At 37.7% G+C, this 14,217-nt stretch overlaps 1 protein-coding gene across 1 annotated transcript; it reads left to right on the forward strand.

Annotated features, from left to right (window-relative positions):
* The first annotated feature begins 1,154 nt into the window (after nt 1-1,154).
* LOC142158137 (sterile alpha motif domain-containing protein 9-like) lies at nt 1,155-9,675 on the forward strand. The gene is made up of 2 exons (XM_075211807.1): nt 1,155-1,231; nt 4,903-9,675. Exons 1-2 carry the CDS (start codon nt 1,224-1,226, stop codon nt 9,671-9,673), a joined length of 4,779 nt encoding a protein of 1,592 aa, XP_075067908.1. The 5' UTR covers nt 1,155-1,223; the 3' UTR covers nt 9,674-9,675.
* Nucleotides 9,676-14,217: the final 4,542 nt, after the last annotated feature.

Genomic DNA, 14,217 nt, shown 5'->3' on the forward strand with positions numbered 1-14,217 from the left:
TCTGCATATGCCTACATCCCTAAAACCAGTCTTAACTGCCATGGTCACAGATCCCCGAGGATCTCCCTGTCGCAAATCCCACAAATCCAATACTCTTCCTACTGCAACCATGAGACCAAGGATTTTATTCCCTGCTGCAGTCTGTTTCATAAAGTTATCTATATAAACAGGGACTGCTCTGAAAAGTTCTTCAAGATATGGGATCCCCAGATATGTTGCTCCTCTCTTGGTTTGAAACAACTCCAACATTTGCTGTATTCTGATTCTTTCAGAGCATAACATGCAATAAATGTGTTTTTGTCACAAATTCACTAGGAAGACTGAATGTGTACCTGCTAGCAGTTGTTGCAAGTGGACAAAGAGGCACGTCGACTAACACCCGCCGGTGTTCTCCAGAGACCCCCGCAGTCACTAGCGAGGTAGCTGAAGTCACAAGTAGAGAGTGCTGAACAAACCGGGTCAGAACCAGATCGGACAGCAAAGTTCAGAGGAGAGATCAAAAGAGTAATCTGGGTAGCTTAAGTCAGAACTGGAAGATCCAAATGGAACCAATACATGATGCAAAAGTAGAGTCGGGAACAGACTGAAGTCATATCCCAAATTGGATCAGTACCAAGGAGCAATGAAGCACAGGAACCACACCAGAAGAAGTGATTTAATATTCCGGGATGCATCTCGTTTGCTAGCATGGGGACATGCATGTGCAGACAGAGCAGCAGAAGATCTGGAAGTGGCTGCTAGGTAATTCGCATTATCAGAAGAAGGCACCCATCATCGTGACAATTCTATATCATGTTAGGTTCCAGGAGTTGGGCTTGAAGGCTGGAGAGCAAAGAGTTTATGTGCTTTGTTTGTTGTTGTTTTTCCCCCAACCTTGTCCTAAATCTCATTTTGTTTTTCTACTTTGTCTTCTCCACTACAGTTACAAAATGCATAAATAACAGTTTTATAAAAAAAAAAAAAATGTTGTCACTTAATGCTATTTACAAATAAATAGCTGTTTGAATGTAATGCTAGCTAAAAATGAAAGGAAAATAACTACTGGACAAACATTACTAAAACAATATTATGCACATTGTTACACAATATCCACACCCAGTCTGCTTCCTCTTTTACTAAAGGCTTGCATGCATACTGTAGTTATCAGAATTCCTTTGAAAGGGACGCAGTATAATACTCTGAGCAGATGTTTTAAAAATAAACCAGCACCAATCTCTGGGAGAATGGAAAAGTAAGTTATAGTTTTTTATAATTTGTTTAACTATAAGTATGCCATTACTTTGGTTAATTCTTCTTATAGACATAGGCGAAGTACTCTTTTGGGGGTGTTACTTAAATTAGACTTAGCGGGGTGTTTCTACTAGACATAAGCAGAAAGGAACTCAGCTGTGCTAAATTAACCCCTTGTTAAGATATTAAAAAAATAAGTACTGAAAGGTGGACTCATCCTTTTAAAGCACCTGAAATAAATCAAATAAAATGCCTGCAAAAATGTTGAAATGCTGCTTGAAAATACAAATATTATAATAAATTTATAAGAAAATATTGTATAACTATAGTATATGTAGAAGAAAATTAAAAGTCAGACAGCAGCATATTAAAATTAGGGCTCCATTTAATACACTGGCATTTCAGAATTGTATTTTTGCTCCGTCGTAAACACCCCTTACTGATCCCCAATCAATGTATCTGAAATTATTAATTTAGCTGTTTAAGGTGAAAAAGGGGAAATAGATAAAACATCTTAAAATAAAAAATATAAGTTAAAGTTATGGAAGAATAGTTAAAATTAATTTTAGCAGAAAATGAAAAGATATTGCTAAGCTTCTTTTAAAAATAAATAAATAATAATTTAATTTGTCATTTATCACAATATTTTAGTACAAGTATGCCACAAAACATGTATAACAAGATAGGTGTGTCAGCTGGTATCGCAGCATAGCAAAGGTTGGAAACCACTGACGTAGGATACCAACTTGCAGCTCTTCCAAATGTCAGAGAGGAAGGACTTTTATGAGAATAAGCAAACATGTAATGTCACTGAAAGGAGAGCAAAGTCTACAGTGGTTACCTTTCACAATGATTACCTATCAGACATCCCAACATGCCCCATTTCACAAGGGAGAGATTTGTCATGTATGGAATTTACACTTTAAAATCACTTACTTTCCATTAATCTTCAGATTGAATTAATATGGGCTCATATAATTCATTAATTATTTAATATGGTTAATATCAACTAAATAATTGAGCCAAATTGAATTCAGCCAAAAGGTAAATGAAATCGCGAACTAGGGAAATTTCTCCCTCATGAGATGGATCATGTTGGCAATTATGGAGTATTTATACCTAGGCGATGGAAATATATATTTAGAAAGAATAAAAAAAAAATATATATATATATAGTATTTAATTATTTGTAGCATTGGCTTGTATGTTCTCTCATGCCCACATTGGCTTGTATGTTCTCCTATGCCCATATAATATATCACAGGGTCACTGATGCCATGCCCAATCACATGCCACATGATGTAAAGTGCTTGTGTTCACCACTGGGTATAAAACATTGGGAGAAGAAAACCTCAGGACAACCATGAAATAAAAATGAATAAAAATTTTCCTTACAAAACATTTTTCTGCTGCACGGACTATGAGCTGGGTAACTTGTCACACAGACACTGAGTTAAACCACATAAATATTAGCCCTTCATTAATTTGAGTAGAGGTGAAACCAGCAGTGCAGAGCTCCCTCCCCTTGATAATCTCACAGCCCCCCAAAATTGTTTTTGAGATGTGACAATTATTATTATTATTTTTTAATATATCAATATGTATCCTACAAGCTTTACTTTACTTTATCCCCATCCTCATCTTGTCCTTTCAGCTTTTGATTGCATCATTACTGTCAGATATTAGCTGTCAAATTCTCGAATGTACTAGATGAATGATAGAGTCTGATTGGTTGCTATCCATGGACCTCATTGTGGACTTGTCCTGCTCATCCGGTCTTAACACCATCTGAGTAATCGTTGACCGGTTTAGTAAAATGGCCCACTTCATCCCAATCACTGGGTTGCCATGTGCCAGAACATTGGCTTCCTTGTTCATCCAGCATGTCTTCCGGCTCCATGGACTTCCCATCAACATTGTTTCAGATCGTGGCTCCCAATTTGTCGCCACCTTTTGGAAAGCTTTGTGCCCCTCCAAGTTCTATTGGCTCTTGCTTGCATTTTAGGCAGGGAGGGCTTGGCCTCCCTGACGGTTATAACGCTCAGTTCCTGACTGCTGACCTGCTCTGTTCTCTGCTCCTGTATTTTTGGATTGACTCTTCTGTGTATGACCCTTGGCTTGCTTACTGGACTCTGTTTGATTGCTCATGACCCTGACCTCTGCCTGTTCTCCAGCTATTCTGTTCTGCCAGCCCTGACCCCTGCTGCCCGCTTTTGCCCTTTGACATCGGCCTGTTCTGGACTACGATATATTCTGCCATCAGGCCCTTGCGTTCGCTACGGTAAATATATAAGCTTGTACTACTCTGAGTTTAAGACCTGGGGGCATCTGAGTACCTGTGAGCGTGTTCAGCTCTACGGGAAAGGCGGCTGCTATAGATGAAGACCTCTTCTGCCTGTTCTACAAGTTTATGACATTTGCCGCTAGCCCTAACAGTATGTTTGTTTGTCTGTCCAGTTATGCATTCGGATACCCCTGCACTGATTGGGATGAAACCAACGCGAGGTGGTCCAGTTGGATACTGGCCAGGTTTTAGGCAGGTTATGGTCCCAGTCAGACCTCCCGTTGGTGTATGCTGGGCAGAACTTTGATCTGGGGAGCCTGTTCTGGGTCTTCCACTAAATGATTTCGATGACATTTTATATATAAAATGTATTGGTCTGTTTGTTTGTCTGTCCAGTTATGCATTTGCAAACCTCTGCACCCATTTTGATGAAATCAACAAGAGGTGGTCCAGTTGGATCCTGGTCAGGGTTTATGGGAGTTAGGGTCCCAATTGGACCTCCTGTTGGTGTACGCTGGGCAGAACTTTGATCTGGGGAGCCTGTTTTGAGCCTTCCACTGGATCTATTTGAAAGAAAACTTAACAGACTGACAACATTGGATCCCAGAAGACATACTCGGGGTTGAAGTCCCAGTCGGACCTCCCGTTGAGAAGTTTGAGCAGAACGTTTACCCAGGGAGCTTGTTCTGTGCCTTCGACTGGATGGGTTTGAATGCCATTTAATATAAAAACGCCACTGGGCAGCCACCTCATGGGTGCTAAGCTGCTAATTATTTTTAAAATGTTGACGCTTACATTCAACTCATTGATTACTCAATAACTTGAAGATTTAAACCTATGCAAATTTTTGCCCATATGCCACATTCTGTTGGCATATGAGCAATCTGCAATATTAGAAAAATGGAAAATATCTGGTATTGACAGGTGAACAACAAATAATATATAGTCCTCTAGAATGAATACCTTTTGGTCAATTTATCACCTTGCTACATCCAGTTCTTCACTGGAGGCTCTGTGGATGCCCGAGCTGTACCACACCCCACGCACTTCTTACTGTAGCAGGCGGGAGGAGGGTGGATGCATCTTCTGCTCCTCAGACTGGGATTGTGGTGCTGACATCATAACCCATACTGAATGTGGCATCTGATTGGAAACCTTGCAACACCTGCCCAATCAATTGCCACCTTCACTACTCGCCTCCCTATAAGTTTGATTTTTTTTCCCTCTACCTCCATTCCGGCTTCTGTAGGAATCAAAAAGCAGCAGTTCGCGAGGGTGAAATTGTGTTGATATTGCAATCCTGACTGCTGAAGATTAGTGTCCATGCCGTTTAAGTAAAAATCATCTGTCATTAAATATTTTTACAACATATATTTTCTGTTTTCTAGGGATCTGAAAGAAAACAACTTAAAAATGGAAGAGCCATTGAATTTGCCTCCAAAAGTTGATGAATGGACAAAGGATCATGTCAAACGTTGGGTAATAGGACAACTAAAACTTGAATCAACCGTTGGAGACATTTTATACAATCAAGAAGTGACAGGGGAGATCCTAAAATTACTGTCTAAAAAAGACATTTTGGAAATGGGAATTAAACATGGACCAGCTGTTTCATTGGCCCATTACATAGCAAAAATGAATTCGCCCAGCATGACTTTCCAACAAAATAGTACAAACATTAGTGAAATAAGTGCACACGCAGAAAAATCTGGATCCAAAAAAGTCCAGAACAGTTCTATCACACCTCAAGATAGAACAGACGTGACTAAAGGTAGTAAAGTAGAAATCCTACCCAAAGACTTAGAGAATCCAAAAGAAACTTGCTCTGACGTTGATTATAGTCATGTAAGAATAGCACCATACCCTTTTGATAGCACTCATGAAAGCAAATGCTATACTCAATACCATTGTCTTCCAGCCGAATCAGGTACATCCAATTATATTGACCCAGTACATGAGTACAAGGAGTTTACCAATACAAGAAATGCCACAGATGAAAAGATGAAGTTTTGCAATGAAGTTTTCAGGTTTGCAGCTGCATGCATGAACGCCTGCACAAATGGTACCATCCATTTTGGAGTGCGTGACAAACCACATGGAGAAATTATTGGTGTTCATGTAGACAATACTGAAACTTATGTCAAGTACATTGATCAAATGGTGAACAAATACTTTGAGGATAAACAAGTACATATAGCAAAACAGTGCATTCGCCCACCTCGTTTTGTCAATGTGCTCAATCAAGAAAACACAAAGTCTGATTTAGTTGTTATAGAAGTAGACGTGGTCCCCGAATACGCTTGCTGTAATTCAGAAATATTCCATACATACCAGCATATTTTCACCGACAATACTTGGAAAAAGAGTAAAGATCAACATTGTTTCCTTCGAGATGGAGGGAGCTCCAAAGATGTTTTAGCAAATGTACGGCACAATGATGCTGATTTAAAATTGTTTTATTCTCAAAAGAAAGACAGGGATGAAGCTAGAAAAAGAGCAGAACACAACCATATAACAAAGCAAAAGAAGAACCTAGAACAAGGTTCCAAACTTGTGAGTTTAATAACTGGAAACCGAGACACATTGGACAATTCCTACTATAAATGGTACATTTTGGTGGCTAATAAATGCCAGGCATATCACACAAAGCATCTACAATTTATGCATGAAATAAACTGGTTTGCAATTTTGGATTTTGATCCAGAGTCGGTGACAGATGGTTTATGTAAAGCTTACCAGGAGAAGCGGAAACCAAACTTGCATTATCCACATCAATACCGAAATATGGACAATGTCATAAATCAAAAGATTGAAGAACTTAAATTGTATCAGCAGCCAAGCTGGATCTTCTGTAATGGGAGATGTGATCTTATGAGTAAAGAGGATGAACCATTGGATAACAAATTATGGCAGAAAAAAAAAGCAGGTGAAGTTAGAGACCTTGTGTCTTTTCTGTCCAGGAAGGATATAATGGAAAGAGGGAAGTTCCTTGTTGTGTTTTTAGTACTTTCTACTGTTGAAGATTCTGTGGATCCTATGAATGAAGTGTTCAGTGCATTTTACCAGAAACTTAATGGTATAACTGACATCTTATGTATTTGTGAAAATGAACAAACTTTTCAGAGATGGAGAGATTTACAGACTAGACTTGTAAGCGAAGAGGAAATGGAAGAAAGATGTATTTATAACCTGGGCATTGAGAATATAAATGGAACAATCCTTAAACTGAAATCTAATACTCAATCCTCAAATCGCTTCCTAACATCTCATGGTGGTTCTTCTACCATTCTGCTTAGGAAAGATGAAGATCTCTTGACATCTCTAGATATTCTTTGTGTAAATGAATGTCAAGATACAGAGATAGAGAGCAATGAATCCAAGTTTAAAACATTCATGAAGGAACAGGAAAAATATTTCTACCGAGGAGGCAAAGCAACATGGTGGAATTTCTATTTCTCATTCAAGGGACATACAGGACCTTTTATTAAAAGAGATATCCAAAAGAAATTAGAAGAACAGATAACAACATGGTCTGAATGTGACAAACAAATAAGTGTAAAAATAATTACACTGTTTCATCACCCTGGGTGTGGAGGTTCTACTACTGCAATGCATGTCCTCTGGGAGCTGAGAGATAAATTCAGATGTGCAACTTTAAAGAGAAAGACGGGTGGCTTTAAAGACATTTCAACAGAAGTTATCAATCTGGCTGTTTATGGATCATCTAATAGCACAGCCTATTATCCTGTCTTGCTCTTAGTAGATGATTACGAAGAGGAGGAAGCTTTATCCATTTTGCAGAACGATATCAGATTAGCCATTGCAGAACGGTACATACGATCTGAGAAGCCAGTGGTGATCATTTTAAACTGCATGAGATCTCAGAACCCAGAGCAAAGCTCAAAATCAAATTGTCTGGACAGCGTTGCTTTAACATATAAACTTTCTGTGCAGGAGCAAAGAGTTTTTGAATCAAAACTTAAAGAGATTGAAGAGAATTATGAAAAGCCGGAGGATTTCTATTCATTTATGATCATGAAAAGCAATTTTGATGAGAAATATATTGAAAATGTTGTACAAAATATACTAAAAGGCCTAAACAATGCAAGTAAAGAAGCTCAGCTCATATCTTTTCTTGCCCTTCTAAACAAATATATAAAGGATTCAGCAATCTCTGCTTCGACGTGCGAAGAGTTCCTTGGGATAACAGCAAACATAAAAACATATTGGGGTTGTGAGAGCATAGAAGATACAATGGGCACATATTTTACATTAATACTTAGCACAGAAGTAGAAGAATACGGGAGATATCAAGGACTACGCATAATCCACCCATTGATTGCACATCAATGCATAAAGGAGTTAAAGAGCACATATAATATTCAGCAGAGTAGTATCATGCTGGACTTGCTGCAGAACAGTGTATTCCATGATAATGGAATTGGCAAAGATATTTTAATTCAGAACATGCAAAGTATGCTGGTCACAAGACATCGAAAAGAATATGGTGATGAAACAGACACTCTGTTTTCTCCACTAATAGAAGAAATACAAGAACATGAGGGCTGTGCAAGTGTGGAAAGAGTTCTGAAAGAGGGGGCAATCAGATTTAACCAGAATCCCTACATCTGCCAAGCATTAGCAAGACACTTCTATATCAGAGAGAAAAACTTCAATGACGCATTTCATTGGGCAAAGGAGGCAAAGCGAATTGCGCCAACAAATTCATTTGTTTTAGATACTTTAGGTCAGATCTATAAGGCTCAGTTAAAAATAATGCTTGACAAGTTCAGCAAAGATAATCCCATATCAGTCCAAGAATTAAATGCCTTTCTAGAAACTGCTAACTCTGCATCAATAGCCTTTAGGGAGTGCCAGGAACAAACAAAAAAGTCAGAAACGGAGAGACAGGAATATGACATAACAAAGGCTAGACGTTATCGTGTGTATAATACAGCAGGATACATGGGTCAGATTGAAGTTTGTCTTTATACAGTAGATATACTTCAGCAGTTGCCATGGCTCAGTTCAAAAGATAGCCTGTCCAAAAGACACCTGACACAGTACTTGTCTGGTAAATGGGACATTTCAGTTGATAACGTTAGCAAAAATTACCAAGAGTTCCAGAAAGTTCTTGATGATTTTAGATTTTTTCTAACCAACATAAAAAACTATTTAAACAAGGCTTTTGATTTCTTCCAGGACTATTTTGTGTACTTAAAACAAAGGAACATGCTGAAGGAAAGCACAGAATTTAAAACACGTGAAAAAGTTTCAGTGTATCGCAAAAAATATATCCGGGTATTCTGTAAGTGCAATCTAATAGAAATAACAGATCAGATGGTAGAACAAAAGAGGAGCTCCCCACAACGTACAGAAGAGTACAGGGTGGGTCTGGAGTCATACAAAGCTCACCGATTCTCGGGAATCCTGGAATACCTCACAGTTCATGGAAAAGATGTTAAAAAGATGGAAGCCATTGTAAAAGCATACACATATTTATTAAAGAGTCGCACAGAAAAATTTATTCTTAGAGATAAACAGAATTTAATTTTGGCCAATATTGTGCTTCATTGTATTTCTCCAAGTTCTACCCAAATTGTACCAATTGAAACATTGAAAAAGTATCTAAGAGAGATTTTGGAGAAGGTTGGTTTTGATCACAAGTATCCAGAACCTTATTTTTTAGCCTCATTACTTTTCTGGCCCAGCAACATTCACCAGCTGGATTCTGATTCTAAACATATAGAAAAATATGTAAACTCTATGAGGAAGTCTTTTAGGAGTGAGTATCGGCACATGTGCCATGCCAAACACCCTATAGCACATTTCTATCTTGGCAAAAATGATGGCATGAAAAGACTAATTTATAAAGGGAAACTTGACCAGTGCTTCTCAAACTTGCCAGTATCAGATTTAAATTCTCTCTGGCACACTGGAGAAATATGGAAAGAAGCTGAAACAAGAAACTCTCTATCTCATTTAAATGGCAGAGCTGAAAATGACCAAATCTATGTAGAGTGCGAAAATGGAATCAAAATTCCAGTTAGACCTGCTTACCTTGGGCAACTGAGAAGCGGTAAAAGTATTGAGCGAGTGTCTTTCTACTTGGGATTTTCTATGGCTGGTCTGATCGCTTATAACATTGAAAGCAAATAAAATAAGTACCAACTGAGAGCCATATAAATCTACATCCAAACCATTGGGCGTGTAGGGATTCTAACCAAAACCTTATAGGGGTTGTAAGTGAAAAAACACCAATGCAGCAATTTTATATTTAGAATGTCTACTTGTTCAATGTGTCAAGCTGTACACTGTTTTTTATTGCTTGAATCTTATTTTATATTATATATGGAGAACAATGTGCAATTACAGAGTTCAACAAATTCCATTATAGTACAAAAAATGAATCACGTAAATGAGACACAAATAGTATACAAAAAAAATGGGAAACAGGGTTGTAAATGACATGAGAAAATTACAAAACTATATCATGTCCATGTACTGCTCTTTAAACTAGTGACTTTCAACAAATGTATCAAAATGAGCTCTCTATCGTTAAGCATTATTACATTCCTTATACTTTACTGTTATTACATTACCTTTTGGCAACAAACTTTAATTGTGTTCATCTTGATTTAAAAGTACAATAAATATGAATATGCCAATGATGTTAATATAGGCAAATACATATTGCGCGCAAAATTTTAAATCTTGAAATTCACTGTGTTAACATAAAATTCAATGATTGCCTATGTGTATTGACCCTTTTATCTGATTAATTTGTTCAAAGAAGCCCCCCAAAGTACCATGCTCAGGGACAAATGCAGGATTCCTAAAGGGGGTCTCCAAATGTTTATTTCAGGGCAAATCAAAGGGAAGGAGTGCTGGGCAATGTGGACCCCAAAGTACAGACTGTAACTTTTACCAAAATATTAGTATTCTATATATATCCATACTTTACAAATATTGTGTTCTTTATATTATAATCCATATATATGGGCAAGATGGGTTATAATGCTAGTTTTGTTGATGCCCCTTGTCTTCTGAGTGTATATGAGTGATACTTGCACTAGGGGAGGGTCATTGACAACCATGCTATCTGTTTGAAATAGGACTAGTGTACAGGAGAATGTTCAAGGACCCAGCACATCGAATGAATGACAAGAATTTAGTGATCTCAAAAACTAATACAAGATTTTTAGTTTTGGATAGTTTTTGTTTTATTGTTAATTGAATGCAGTCTATCCCTCCCTCAGATTAATAAATTATACTTTATTTTTATAATAAAAAAAAATATTTTAATATAGTATTTAATTTAAATATGTTTTAACATTGATTATTGTTTTAATACTGCTTGATTATTGCAATACAGGTTGTTTTAAAATAATTCTTTCCTTTTTCAGATCAACAAATGTAAAAAAACAATGTTTAAAATAAACATAACAGGGCAGACCATGATTTTCAAAAGTTAAATTCAATGCAATTATGTTTGACATAATAAAACCATCTTCTCAGAAAACATTCCTGAGTATGGATCATTTTTAGTCTATGTGCAGGTATAGTCAAAAGTTATGGAATGGATGGGAAAAGGGTGAGACGGGTGGGGGGAGTGGAGGATAGGTTATTTACACTTATTTCGTTAATTTGTAAGGGAGTTAATAATTGAGGAATGGATGCAAAAGAAAATTACATGTTGCTGGTTTGGGGTTTGGGGCTTGGAGTGGAGATGTGTGAAACACAGATCATCCCATTGTGCATGGCTACAGGGACAGTGAGTTAAATTATGTTAAGGGCCGTATGGTCTAATACATTTTTTAATTAAAAACATTGTGTGTAGATATGTGGGCCTTTTTAATAGAGATGCTCACTGATCCCCGTGTTTTGGTTTTGGATCTGGATTAGCTTCGTGTTTTGGTTTTGATAAAACCACTCTCGTGTGTTTTGGGTTTGGTTTTGTAATTTTTTAGAAAAATTGCAAAAATATGCTAAAATCACATAATTTTGCTCTTTTTTTGATCCTACATTATTATTAACCTCAATAACACTAATTTCAAGTATTTTGCAGTAAATTTTGACCACCTCACAGGTCACATTATTATTTTCATACACTTTAGGACAAATACTGCAGCGACCTGGCTGGATGGTAAGCGACAGAGCAATGACTCAAACACACGGCAGTTCCTAACACATCTAGGACACATTGGCACACAGCAGTGTGCATCAGGGCCGTAACTTGGGCTGTGCGACAGGGGCGACCGCCCAGGGCGCAACGCTGAAGGGGGGCGCAATTTAGGAATATTTTAGGTTAATTTGGTTAAAATTGAGGGCTAGGGGGCTGGCATTTGTCTTTCTCGCCCAGGGCGCTAGAATTCTAAGTTATGGCTCTGGTGTGCATAAGCTCATGGGATATCGCAGGTTCGTATGATAGAAAAGTTACCGGCCACTGCGTTTCGCTCTCTCAGAAAAACGGGGTCACCCAGGAATGACTGCATGCAGCTGTGACCCCATGGACAAGCAGATCTAGGTGCACTCACATGACTGATGGAAGAAACGAGCTGTATAGTGTGCCTGGACTCCTCCGGCTTGACTGTCAGCCGCAAATAGCTGTGTTACTGGCGGCTCTGGAGGGGCCAAATGTGAGGAACGGCAATCCGTAAATAAGTGGTGTAGGAGGCTTATAAGGAGATGGCAGCCTGTGTCCTGTGATAACGTGTAGAATGAGCGCATGCAGTTTCACATCAAAGAAAGGCAAAATAACAATCCTGCATAATGAATCCAATCCAATCCAATAAATCAAAGGTAGATGTTGTGGTTGTAACAGGGTACTAACGCGTTTCATTACACTAGTTAACTTCATCAGAGGATTAGCACAGTTAATCTAGCAGGGTTCAAAACCTCATTAAATAGCTGAAGCCAATTAATTAATCAATCCTGCATGCATCTGGTGATCCGTGGTTAAACCAATAGCAAAGTAACCTATATATAGGGATTAACCTCGTATGGGTGAGACTTGATAGCTACATAACAAAGTGATGCAGATTAATAATCTTATATGTCAGTACATATACAGAGAAAATAAAACATGAGAATACAGATAAAATATTATATGAGATGTGATAAAAAAAACAACTGCAATAAAAAATAATATGTATGAATACAATCAGAAATGCAGAATAACAGAAAATAGGACATATAAAAATATAATATTAAATAAATAAAAATGATAAATAAAGAACAATAATAAAAAAAATAAAAAGGAAAATAAAAAATAAAAAATAAAATGTAAAGGGAAACAAAAAGTAGACACTAAAACATAAAAAACAAAACAAAAAATATAATAATGTATAAAAACATATATAATGCCCACTTCTGTACAATGAACTGCCCATCTGGCACAATTTACACAATATTTTCCAACTATGAACACTAACTATGTAACCTAATAAAGGCAATGCCATGCCTTATTATAACTCTCTGCGCCCTAAATTTACACAGTGCATGAGTTAGTTGAAATAACAGGTATCTTGCAGGTCAGTCTTTATTATGTGTTTGAAGTACCCTGCTTTCCTCACACATTGCTTCTATGTTCAATTTACCTTGATATTAACATTAGAGAATATTGATTATAGTCTATTTTTATTATTGACAACAGCATTTTCCAAATATATCCAGTGGACGACAAAATCTGAAAAGTTGTGCCCTATTCAGTGCCAAAATAAAATCAACTTTACAGAAAAAAGTTTTTCTGCCCTATATAAATAGGTTAATTTATGGACAACAAAAAATGCAGACCGGCACTGTTTTTTGTTCGTCCACCAAAACTTATGTCAGAGTGCATGCCAGCTTCCCGGTCCTTGGACCTGCCCCTGCCCAACTTAGAAAGAAACCAGGAAAAAACTGGAAACAGTAAAATAGGATCACCCAGGGGCATGGACTGGCAGCCGACACAAAGAGACTTGGTTCCTTGGGGCTCTGCTCAACTTCATATCGACCCTCCTTATATTGGGGTCACCTTTCAACACAATTTAACCAGGATGCATGCTCACTAGTTTTCCACACTGCAAGAACCTCTCTGACCCCTACAATGGACTGCACAGTCACTGCGGACACTTTACACCAGCCAGCCCTCTGTTCCTGGAGACCCTGCCAGTGTTAGCTCCTGCCTTATGGGATACGTCCGTTGTATTGCATGAAATAAAAGATTTTCAGATGCAATCGCTGTGGTTCCATAGCACAAGAGTTTTGTTCGCAATATAGATTACAAGGCAAAGCATTGCATGTATACTCCTGCGTGGTCGGTACCGACAACAAGCTTCTATCAGAACTCTCTGGTTTCCAAAGCCAGAGGTGAACAATTTATACAGTTTACAGTAATAAAAATAGTGATATCACACAATTAAACAGATAAAGTATTAAGGTCCACATCGATAGGTCGATGGGTCATGACCTCCCAAGAACTCGACGCTACATTGGCTGATTCCTCTGCCCATTGTCTTTGGAAGTGGGGGTCATCTTTCCACATGTGGCCAGGTCTACATCCTCAGACTCTCGCCCCATGACCTATATAAACTTGTTTTTTTATGGCATGTAAGCAATTGTAATTCAGTGTATAAAATCTAATATTAGTTATCCCTAGTGATCGCAATGCTACATAATACAACTGGAAACATTCTTATGCAATTGTGAACCGAATGACTAAA

The sequence above is a fragment of the Mixophyes fleayi genome, chromosome 5 (genome assembly GCF_038048845.1).
Source record: "Mixophyes fleayi isolate aMixFle1 chromosome 5, aMixFle1.hap1, whole genome shotgun sequence".
NCBI lineage: Eukaryota > Metazoa > Chordata > Amphibia > Anura > Limnodynastidae > Mixophyes > Mixophyes fleayi.